We start from the raw sequence: 12,778 nt of genomic DNA, 5'->3' as shown, positions 1-12,778 counted from the left end.
AAAGCATACATATATACATTCATTTTTTTTATTAAAACAATCTAAAACTAATCTAATTAATTACCATGCAACAGAAACCATATTAATTCAAACTAGTATTTAAAAAATTAAACAACTAAGGTACTATATTGAATATTTAATAAATTAATTAGGGATTAAAATCAAATTAACCATGCGAATTTGTCCAATGACCAAATTGAAACAAAGGATAATTGAACACAAAAATCAAAAATTAAAATAGGGATTAAAATAAGAAATGTACGTAAATACAAAGGACTCAAACGAAATTAATCCAAAAGGTAAAACTGGAACACAAATCTAGAAAATAATGAAATCGAGACAAAAGAAAAAGGCCAAATTCGAAAACGGTCCCTACAGGTGAATGTTTTGCAAAAATACGTTAAAGATGGAGGGGATTAAAATCTGATTTTACCCTAAAGTTTCGATGGTTAAAAGTAAATTAACTCTAAAGCTGATGTATATATACAAACTTAATAACCTAAGTGAAACCTAAACCTAGAACTAAACTGGTCGCCTCTCTTTTTGTTGAGAGATCTCAAACTCTCGTTCTCTCTGTCGATGGTCCTCAAAGGACCAAGCTTCCACCGGCCACCAGTTGCGGTGGCCATTTCACCCCGATCACCGTTAGGAACTCTAGAGAAGCCCAAATGTAAACCTAAAACGTTAAAAAAAACAACCCATGCATCTTCCTTACTCCTTATTTCCCTCGACTGAGAGCCCTATAAGAACAAAACCTTTCTCTCCTATCCGATCGAACCCCCTAAAAGATAAACCCGCCATAAATCGACGTCCTTCACTTCTCCGACCACCACCAATGGTGGTCGGTTGAACAAAAACCTAGATCTAGACTAAACCCAAGCCTTCTCTTTCCAAACCTAACCCTAAAATAGGCCTAAAACCAACATACAAGACCTAAACGACCGAAGGATATACATTATCGGCTACCCCGACTTATGGCGACGCCTAACTCCGACGGCGAATCAACTTCTAACTCCGGCAAGAAATCAAACCCACCGCTAATGTAACATTTTTTTTCATTTTTTGTTTTTGTTTCGAACTTGTTTGGTTTCAAAAATAATATATAAAAAATAACTCACTATGGAAACTAGAAACCAACCTTTTGCTTCTGAAAATATATGTATCGCTCAATTTTCTTGTTAGTGAAAAAAAACTATTGCTTTTATTCACTGTGTATCGAAATAAAAGAACAAGGAAGAAGACTTTGTATTTCTTTGTAAAAAAATGAGGAGAATCCTCTATTATATGTGATTTTTCGAGAGAGAGAAAATGGAGGAGACCCCCCCTTTGAATGAAAAACCAAGCCCTTAAAAAACTCCTCTATTCTCGTTGATATATTTTCTCGTTTTCTTTTTTGATGAATGCTCTGATGTGTTCTTATTTGCTTTTTTTGGTTTTCCTTGCAGGTGGTGTTCTGGCCGAGGGTGCTCGGCGGTTTAGTTGCATATCGGGCAGGCTTGGCAGCAAAACACCTCAGGGTAGGGTTGGTAGCAACAGGGCTTTGAATGCCCCTGATTCTTAGGGATATTGCCCATTTTTCATTTTTCATTTTTTGTAATATATATATGTAATTCGAACGAATATTCGAATGAAACCCTAGACAAAATGAACATCTACAAATCCAATTATGTAATCGAATCGAGTAATACTCATGAAAGTGTCATACATGTTATGCAAAAAATCTTCATACAAAAAAGTATATTTAAAGCAACATTTTCATACACACTAAATCCTCTAATGAATTTAAAACACCAATATGCTATTAATATATACATATGTACATTATTGTGAAAACAATAGGGATAAAGCATATAATATATATACATTATAAAGTACACATGTATGATAGTAAATGGGTTTACACATCTATAAACATATAACACGCATGACATGAATGTGAACATATAATTTGAACTCATATTTTCATAATATTAGGCAACATGCACGTGCAAAATAAATGCCAAGAATGATCAAGGCAAATAAACAGTCAACATGCCTTTTAATATTTAGTTGTTTTAAATTTAATGCAAATATTATGGGAGATTAAACTGACAGTATAAAGCATAAATCCACAAAAACAATAAATAATATTAATGACTTATACACAAATCAACCAAAATTAACTTTAAATTAAATGAATGTTGAACTGAAAATATGCGGGAATGTAAATGGCAAATTAAAGGATTCACATAAAATAACAAAAATACTAAATAAATAAAAATATACATAAATGTAATGGAGCTAGTAAGTTAAATAAACGAAGAGGGAGTGGCTAAACCGAATAAAAAATAAAGCGAAGAGCAATATCAAAAATAAAATAAAACATCAGTGGCTCACATGAAAATTTGTCAAATAAAGATTAAAAGCTCGAATAGGACTAAAATAAAATTACCAAAAAAATAAACCAAAATTTAAAGGAAAAATAAATGAAAACATGACCAAGATGAAATGGAGACAAAATAAGAGGAACTGTAGAAATGATTTACCCTTAGCCATTTAAAAACACGGGCCCTTAATGGGCATTTTTACAATGCTATAAAGTTCATTTTTAAAAAAACAGAACTCATTTTGCCATTTCAATTTTTTTGGATCAAACTCGTTTAAAAATTCTCTAGACATGTTCTTGGTTTTCATCAAATATTCTTCATTTTCCTCGCCGGCCACCATGAGAGGTGGCGCCGACCGCCGCTTCCAGTCATAGAATGAAGAGAACTTATCATCTTTTCGATCGTTTTGAGCCCCCAACCACAAATCCACGGTCGGTTTCACGGGGATCCTCGGAAAAGGGGTAGATCTAAGGTTTCGTTCACGAAAACCCCTTATTTTCTTTTCATTGAATCAATTCCTCGATTTTTTTCTTTTTATTTCGTTTTAAAGACATAAATCCCAAAAAGAGAAACCCCAAACCATCATAGAAGCTTCAAACCTAAAGAGATCCATTGAAAAGCTTCCCCTTTCCTCGGGTTCAACAAAGGGAAAAGACTCAGAAGACCACCCTCCCCGACACAAATCTCAAGCAAAAAAAAGGTAAAGAATACCTTTGAAGAGTTCCAAAAAGTCTGATTGTATTCCTCATTTGCAAGATTTCCTCATTTGCAAGATTACGGGGATTTCTTTTCTTTCTCTCTTACAATATTTCTCTTAAAAAAACCTCCCCCTTTAAAATCCATGGTTTTTTATATATAACCAAGGGAAGTCAAATCTCTTTTAAGAGATCCGAAAAAAATCATCCAAAAAATATCTCTGTTGGTCCTTTTTGCTCTCTTTTTGTTACAGTGCTAAGCCTTATAGGGAAGAGGGGAAAAAAAGAACAGCGGAGTACGTGAGGCGAGGAGCAACGTGGGTAGCCTTGAGTGCGTCATACGTGCCGGCGTCAAAGTAGTTGAACGGTTGGGCAAGTCATGGGCACCGTGCATGCATACACGCTCAAAATCTGACCATCCGAAACATAGAGTGTTCTGAAGCAATTGGGGTCGTTGGATCGTCACCTAGATATAAAGGCAGAGATGAAGCGGTGGCTAGGGTTTCTCCCAAAGCTCAGCATGTGGGTTGTTCACTTGTTCTTCTCTTTGGGCCTACGCTGTTTGGATCATCTTTGTATTTGATTTACTTTGACTTATGAAGTGTGTATTTTTATTGGACCTAGAAACATACAATAAAAGTTAGATAATTATTTTAGCCCATATACATATTTAATATTAATAATTTATAACTTAATATATGTACAATATATATATATTTGCACCTCGCATAATATATGCGTAACACACCAATACATACATGTATCAGCCTATAATAAAACATATATAATATAATATATATCCCCATTCACGAAGCTCACACTTAAGCACTTAAGTGCGTATATATATATATATATATATTAATCCACTTGACCACGCACTTAATGTGCGCGTATATATATATATTTCCATAGATATTTTATACCATATTACTATTATATAATACTAATTAATTCCCTGAACCTCCTATGATCGAACTAAATTAAAGAAAAGTAAACAAGTAAAAGTAAAATAAGATAAAAAAACACGAGTAGATCTCTCAGACAAAAATGAGTATCTATAGTTGCCCGTCTTTGCTAATTGTTGTGTATTCAATGATAGAGCAAAGACAAATAGACACGAATTTTTGTTCGGTTGCGATCGATTTTTAAAAGGTAATTCGCTCCACTGCAACTTCAGGGTAGGTTGGATTTGATTTACTCAACTGCTCTTCAGGGTAATCAGATCTGGATGAAAAAGGATATGTTTTGCGGCCCTTCAGGGAGATCAAATCTGAAAGATGGAGACCTGCTCCGCTACTCATTAGGGGAGATCAGATTTAGAAATCTTGATTCACTTCATTGCTCTTCAGAGAATGTTGAATCGAACATGATTTGCTTCACTGCTCTTCAGGAAGATCAAATCTGAACAACGAGGATCAACTTCACTACTGTCTAAGGGAGATCAGATCTTGAGACTTTGATATGCTCCACCACTCTTTGGGGAAAATTGAATCGGGGTTAATTTAGTTTGCTACTTTTCAGGAAGGTCAAATATGAAAAATAAACATTACCACTTGCTAGTGTACACTTAGGGATTTGAAAATGTTACCCCCGAAGGTTTGGTACTCAAGAAAATCTTTTAAAATCAAATTTTCTTATAGAAACTCATCTCAAAGCCATCAGATATAGAAATCCTCCTTGACTCTGGTGTATTTTGAACTCCCCATTCCCTGAGGTTTTCAACTGGTTACTCTTATCTTAAGGTTCCAACATTTTCAACCTTCAGTTTTCTCTTGAAAGACCTATAAATACTCAATTGCATTTGTTATCATGCATTTTATGAATGTCGTGATCATGTTTATGCCTAAAATATGTGCAATAATGCAATTTTTTTTGTGTATTTTCAATTTTAAGGGAGAACCCTCTCTCGTTGATCACCTTGTGATTCAGTTCAATTTTGGGCACAAACAACACCACCGGTTCACACCAATTGACAATCTTGATCACATACACTCTTGATTGGACATAATCTTCATTTTTTCCCTCTTGAAACCAGATAGTATTCATGACCAGCTACTTGATCAATGAAAAATATTTTGGGTTATCCTCAATTTGTTGGCTCTTCATTTTTCCCCTCTTGAAACCAGGTAGTATTCATGACCAGCTGCTTGATCAATGAAAAATATTTTGGGTTATCCTCAATTTGTTGGCTCTCTAAGTACTCCAAGGTTTTAGTTTCCTTTAGCTCATCATCATGTAAGCAACATGCTAAAACCATTGTCAGCTTCAGAAAGCATACGCTTTTCCAAAACTTTTTGTACAATAATACATGATGATTTCATGTTTTTCAAGTTAAAATATATGTTTAATTTTAGTGTAAGATGCTTGCAAAGGAAAGCTAACAAGAAAAAGGCCTCTTTTATTTATATAATTGTAAGGAGCTTTTGGGTAAATACATGGCAAACTTTTAACTTACAAAATAAAAGAAATGAAGTAGGTGTCCCCATATATCAATAATAAGGATGCTTTTAAATTGGTACGCCGTTGAGTGACTCAAGTGTGGATTTTGTTAAAGGAATCTCGAGTATTTTGGCAATACATAAGGGCGTGAAGTTCCTTCTAGACTACCAAATATCCATATATTATATGCCATAAACTAGTATTGGATCTCATCTATATTCAATTTCTTTTATGGTTGTTTTAATCAAGACTTTTTCAATCTATAGCCCCAACCATGATCACCATTTGATGTTACTACTCAAATCAGGAGCCCTTTCAACTTCAAAATCAATTCAGAACCTCCACCATGCACGAATCCTAAATTTTAACAAAACTCAAGTTGCTCTTTACGGATTTTCATCTTGAACCCCTTTTTATTTATTTTTACTCTATTTTTTTCTTTTTTTAGGCAAAATATTTCTTGGCAGCATCGGAATTCACAAGGTTAGGTAACTCTGGTCTATCAATCTCAGTGAGGATCAAAGCTCTTCTAGAAAAGGCTTTATTCACGACATAAGGTTATTCCCAATTCGGCATCCACTTTCCTCGGAAATCTTTTTGAATGGGTATAACCCTTCCAAGTACCAAATCTCCCTCATGAAATTCTCGTGGGTGAACTTTCTTATCATGTGCTCGTATTATGCGCTTCTGGTACATCTGACCATGACAAATAACTTTCAATATGTTTTCTTCGATCAAATTCAATTGGTCATATCTGGCTTGGACCCATTCTATCTTATTTAATTTTACCTCTGACAAAACTCGAAGTGAGGGAATCTCTACCTCAATAGGTAACACAGTTTCTATCACATAGGCCAAATAAAATGGAATTGCCCCAATTGAAGTCCGTACTGAAGTTCAGTAAGCAAACAAAGAAAATGGTAATTTCTCATGCTAATCCTTATAAGTCTCATTCATCTTATCTAAGCCTCTTGATGTTTTTATTAGTTGCCTCTATTGACCCATTCATCTTTGGGCGATAAGTGGTGGAATTATGATGTTTTATCTTAAACTGCTTACATACTGATTCCATTATCTTATTGTTTAAGTTTAAGGCATTGTCAGAGATAATTCTTTCTGGTAAACTATATCAACAAATGATCTATTTCTTTAAGAACTTACAGACTGTTAACTGAGTGATATTTGCTTAGGAAGCCGCTTCTGCCTTTAGTGATTGTTTTGTGGATTTTGGCTTTTTATGCAACTCTTTAGAGTTTTTACTATTGTGCTTGTGGTTAATCATATTTCACTTGATTATAATGTTTATAATGCGACAGCAGGTTATGAAAAGACATGTCTATTTTACCCTTAAGAGTCATGACTGCTTGAGCTTGATTTGGATTTTGCCACTATTTTGATGAGCAAATTAGAACCTCCATTTTTTGTGTCTTTTTTTGCTTAAGGGATACATTGATGAACATTGCAAAACATTATGAAACAGGGGAGAGTCTCCCGAAGAGGTTTATTTGAAGCTCCTGGCTGCAAGGACTTTCCGTGCTGGTTCTCTAAGTCTTCGTCAGGTTAGTTGAACTTGTTCTGTCCTTATGTCACTTTTGGTTTGTACATATCTCTGCAGAAACAATATGTGTCCGGAGTATGAGCCTACTTCTTTATAGGCTTGGATGGTACACTGTGAGGGTTTCTTAGCTCAACATTCCCCTCGTTTGTCTTTATTTCTCACATTCTTACCTATCTCCCTCTCCGCCTCCATGTTGGACTGATTTTGCATGTGCTTCCTTTTAATATCAAGCAGTACAGTAACAGATCTAGCTTGTGGTTGGGTTTAGAAAGATAAAAAGGTTCCAATTTTTAGTGGTAGTGTAAAATCTTGAATGGGTATCCATTTCTTTAAGCAAATAAAAAAGGTATTTGTGTCTGTGAAATCCGTGTAATGTGTGATATAAGATGATTTTAATTGAAGCAATGATTATATTGTTCTCATAATTTGCTTTTAATATGTATTACTTCATGAAATGTCTCTTGGAAACTCTCCGAGTCTGATTTATTTTTTTCAGTCGAAGTATATTGTAATTTTTGGTGAAGTGGATTAGTGTTTGGTGTATTTGATTGCTTGACAGCTCAGTTCTAACCATTTTTTATTTCCAGCTTCGATTTGCTTGTGTGGATTTGGAACTACATACAAAATACACCCCAGATGGGTCAGAATCTGTCTTTGATGTTGATCAGAGAGTTTCCAGGAAAACACAAGTGATCCCTCCATTTCCAGAAGATAGGTTTCTGTGTGGTTTCAACCATATACTTTTAGGTTTGTCCTTCTTCTTCCAGCCTCTCTCTCCCCTTTTCTTATGTAATGTTTTTGCAATTTGGTGCAAACTTGACCTTGGGCATTTTTTTATTCGACTTTTTGTGAATATTAGGTGGATATGCTGCTGGATACTACAGTTACAAGGTATATTTCTAGCTTCGATTTGCTTGTGTGGATTTGGAACTACATACAAAATACACCCCAGATGGGTCAGAATCTGTCTTTGATGTTGATCAGAGAGTTTCCAGGAAAACACAAGTGATCCCTCCATTGTCAGAAGATAGGTTTCTGTGTGGTTTCAACCATATATTTGCAGGTTTGTCCTTCTTCTTCCAGCCTCTCTCTCCCCTTTTCTTATGTAATGTTTTTGCAATTTGGTGCAAACTTGACCTTGGGCATTTTTTTATTCGACTTTTTGTGAATATTTGGAGGATATGCTGCTGGATACTACAGTTACAAGGTATATTTTATCTTTTATGTATGCCCTTAGAAAACTATGATGAAAATATGTTTGAAATGTTGCATCAGTAATCCGAGTAAGACTATATAACATGACAACTTATGATCCTTCCCCCCCCCCACACACAATTTCTTTTCTGTAGCCAATTTTTGCATCCTAGCTTGTATCAAGTATTTCTCTGCTGAAGTCCTGTGGGCATGATTTGTATCCTTGTTTTTCCTTTTCTTTCCTTTTTCCCTTAGTGTGATCTGAAATCTGGAATGCTATTTTTTGCAGTGGGCGGAAGTATTGTCTGCAGATGCTTTCTCAGCATTTGAGGATGCTGGACTGGATGACATCAAGGTATGGTGGTTGAAAAGGCTGTTCAGGATTTGTTTGTTCTTGTTTATATATATATATATATTTCCGTACAATGTGTACATCAAATAGAGTAAAATCATCTCGTGGATTTCAACCCCTCCCCTTTCTGTGTAAATCTGACTAGTTTTTAAGTCAGTTCCAACAGTTGGAGAGCCATGGTATTCAACAAATTGTTCTCATCAGACTACAAATGAGCAATTGAATGCATATCCTCATATAGTTTGCTGATTCCTGATTGTGCAGCATAGAGTGCTTCTTCTTTGTGTTTTCCTTCAAAAGCTCTGCATTGGACTCAGAGCTTTCAAGAACAAAAGATGTCATCCTATCATTATGAATATTTATTTTTAACTAAAAATAAAAGCCGTGATCCATTATATTTAATTGTATTCCACAGGCTGTTAAAGAGACTGGCCACAAGTTTCGAGAGACCATATTTGCTCTTGGAGGTGGAAAAGCACCATTGGAGGTTAGTTTAATACGAATTGTACATTTCCGTTCATAATTGTGAAAAAAAATCATTTGATTTCCTGTTTCTGATCTCTCTCAGCAATTTTTTGAATATGAGAAAATCACACTTGTGGATCTTCCGTTGAATGTTGTTAACATGAAATGATGTTGGCTCCAGGTGTTTGTCAGGTTCCGTGGACGTGAACCGTCACCAGAGGCATTGCTGAGGCATAATGGATTGTTACCAGTAACAGCCTGAGCATCAGCAGTTGCCTTTCAAGGTTTACCAAAGAGGCATAAAAATCTACTTTACTAGATTAAATAAGTTTCTGTTATACACCAGTTATTGCCCTCAAAAGAAAAATAGAAATTCCCAAGTTATGTGGAAGGGGATAACTCTTAAGATGTTTTACGTTGAATTAGCTTTTGGATTTTTCTCTCTCTGCTTCCTTTATCTGCTTGCTTATGCTTCCGGATGTTATGGTACTTGGATTGTCCAACACATTGAAACATGAACATTTAAGCATATTTATGCGTTGATATACCCTCCTTGGAAAATGCAATATTTTTAGAACTGGATTGGACTGGCCAACTGGGAACCAGCCAATGCAACGGTTTGGATCGCCAAACGTTATACAGTTTCGCCGCTCCTACGAGTGCACCCAGAATGCGTTGGACCAGCTCTCTTCATGCTCGCTCTGTTCATGCAGGAAACTCACCATGCAGATTGCTTCAATTTTCTTCTTAATAGGTGTAGTTCTGACTGCTGGAGGTGTCAACCTTGGAATGATGATTTTTGGGAGGATTTTTCTGGCTTTGGTGTTGGGTTTGCCAATCAAGTAAGCTAAATAGTTTCAGTAATTGAATCTTCATCATCAGTACTGGTGCATCATTAATTAATTCTACGAATAAACTACCATATGAATGGCCTTTGCATACGTATATCTTTGTGGAATTTGATTTAGGGTAAAGTATACAAATGGTAACCGATAATAGGATATTGTTTTTTTGAGTTTATCGACTATTGAAAGTTATAAAATGGTTCTCTGGTTATAGGTGGTGTTTTGTTGAGTACTCGGACTATTAAAAGTTACAAAATAATCATATGATTATTTATATGTTTTAAACTTATCTTTTTTTTAGAAAATTGATGACAGTCTGAACTTGATATTATTTTATTGACTTAGATATGATAGTCATTTAAGAATTTATGATTAGATTTTATTATATTACAGTAGCAAGTTAACGTCTGATTCGGACTGTTGGCAAATTTTTAACAAAAAATATGATGAGTTTGGTACATATGAAAAATCTTATGATCATTTTGTAACTTTTAATAGTTACATGACTAAACAAAATAACCTCCTATAGTTTAAGAATTATTTTATAATTTTTAGTAGTCTAGATTTAAAAAATCAACACACTATAATCAGAGATTATTTGTGTACTTAACCCTAATAATATTAATTATTATAAATTACTATTGTAATTATGATCTACTTCACATCAGATCTCCACCCTAATGGCTGGACAATTTCTCTTGGCATTGCCGGTCACCCCACTTTGATGCTTTACCTGGGATCTGTAATCATTGTTGTGACTCCAACCAACCTTTGAATATAACAAACTTGGGGAAGTGTTGGAAATAGACTGTTTGTAAAACGTGGCATTGCAACAAGACATTAATATTGACTGGAAAATGTTAAATAAAATGATCAAACGGAACAATAATTGTGTTGTACTGATCTATTATCTTAGAAGCGAATCGTCCAAATGTGTATAATTATTATAATGAGTGAATGACTTCTTGAAGGTGGTATATATCTCTAAATTTCGTATACTCGAAAAATGGAGTAAACTTTGAAGTTACTAATCTTTTCTCAAAAACTCAGAATTTAAACTTATAAGAATACTAAAAGAAACTAACATTAAAAGGGTTTTTATTCTGGACACTAAAAGAAAGATTATAAGGAAAACTCGAGACATTGAAGATATTAAAAGGTAGATTAAATATTAAAAGTCATTTTTAAAAGAGTTTTTAAGAAAATACTATTTAAAAGATAAATCGGTCTGCGTATAACCAAAAATTCATTCTTTTTAATAATAAAGTGAGATTCGTGGTCGATTACATTTAGAGAAGGATTAGCACCCCACAAAGCCCAAAATTAATACCCGTCGATTATATATTGTCTTTAGTAGTGGAAGTTTAAAAATTCAAATATAAATTTAATTTACGATCTTTTTATTTCATATTTAATCGGATAATTCTAAAAATATATTAAAATAATTTTTATAAAACTAAAGTATATATATATATATATATATATATATATATATATATATACCTAAGGTTTTATAAATAGGGTATTTATTATTTAAAAATATAAGAAAATAACATCTAATTACTTTAAGACAACCTTTTTCTTTAATATAAAAAAATAAATATTAATGATAATTTTTCCTAAAAAATAATTTAAATAAAATATTTTATTTATTTAAAAATATCAAAAAATGACATCTAGTTACTTTAACACAACTATTTTTTTAATTTTAAAATAAATAAATACTATTATTTAATTAAATATATTCATATGAAATAAAATAATAATAAATACCATTATTTAATTATTACAACATAAAGGGTAATAAAATAAATTAAACAAGAAAATTAAAATTATAGAATTAAATTAAAAAATAATAAAACTTATGGCCACAAAAAAAATCACAAAATCTAGGAACAATAAATATCCTCTAATTATATATTTAAAATATATAACTGAAGTGACACTACTTTTAAAAAAGAATAGTGTTTTATTTAATAATTTTTAAAATGTTACTTTTTTTAAGACAAATTTTATTAAAATATTAAAAAGTATTAAATAAAACACTATGTGCGTTTGCTTTTTCTGATGCACTGTGCAACAACTATTCATTTTGAATTATTTAAATTAAAGGCTGCCATTTGCCAAACACATCCCACCAAAAATTTGAATAACTCATATCTTCTATGTACTCTTTACTTTTACTTTTTAAACTTTTAAACTTCATTTAAAATTTAAATTAATTTATCTAAATATTAACATTGTAATTTATCCTTAAATAATATTCGAACTAAATTATAAATTATTAAAATCTAAGGGATTAAATTTAATATTTTCCCTAAATATATATAAATACTAGTAGTGGCTAAAATATAAATAAATAAAATTTAAATACTAAATTAAAAATAACATAAATTGATTTTAATGACCAAAATATAAATTTACAAAATTAGAGATATTGCAGACATAATTCGCCCGTTACGAATTTACACAAACACCCCTTATAAATACGCTTTAACCGGCCCTAAATGGGCATTTCTTCTCATTTTCCTCTTTCAGCTTCTCTCTAAGTTTCCCTCGTCGGAGGGAAACCGTCCACCGGTGACCACAGCTCTCCGGCGTCGATCGTCGCCGTCGGCCACCGTTACCGGTGGCCGAAAATTCCTAAATTTCCTTAAAATAAAGATCTTAGCACCTAAAGGCTAAAACCGACCTTTTTCCCCCTTAAATCCTCTTAAATATATGTAGATCTAAGGTTATTTACCTTCAATGTTTCATTTTTCTAGCGCTGCAAGGAGGCTCTGATGACTGCAGTTTCCTTGGTAAGTTTCTCTCCTCCTTCGATTTATTGTTTGGCTGATGTGGGTTGGATTTTTCTTGTTTTC

General features: G+C 33.2%; 1 protein-coding gene across 1 annotated transcript; it reads left to right on the top strand.

Moving 5' to 3' along the window:
- The first annotated feature begins 974 nt into the window (after nt 1-974).
- Nucleotides 975-9,398, top strand: LOC120166928 (probable cytosolic oligopeptidase A). The gene is made up of 9 exons (XM_039176088.1): nt 975-1,017; nt 1,446-1,522; nt 3,331-3,428; nt 6,981-7,059; nt 7,646-7,805; nt 7,918-7,949; nt 8,542-8,607; nt 9,020-9,091; nt 9,251-9,398. Exons 1-9 carry the CDS (start codon nt 975-977, stop codon nt 9,329-9,331), a joined length of 708 nt encoding a protein of 235 aa, XP_039032019.1. The 3' UTR covers nt 9,332-9,398.
- Nucleotides 9,399-12,778: the final 3,380 nt, after the last annotated feature.

The sequence above is a fragment of the Hibiscus syriacus genome, unplaced genomic scaffold (assembly GCF_006381635.1).
Source record: "Hibiscus syriacus cultivar Baekdansim isolate YM2019G1 unplaced genomic scaffold, ASM638163v2 tig00111650_pilon, whole genome shotgun sequence".
NCBI classification, from domain to species: domain Eukaryota; kingdom Viridiplantae; phylum Streptophyta; class Magnoliopsida; order Malvales; family Malvaceae; genus Hibiscus; species Hibiscus syriacus.
The sequence above is the reverse complement of the archived record's forward strand: the minus strand, read 5'-3'. Positions and strand labels throughout refer to the sequence as shown.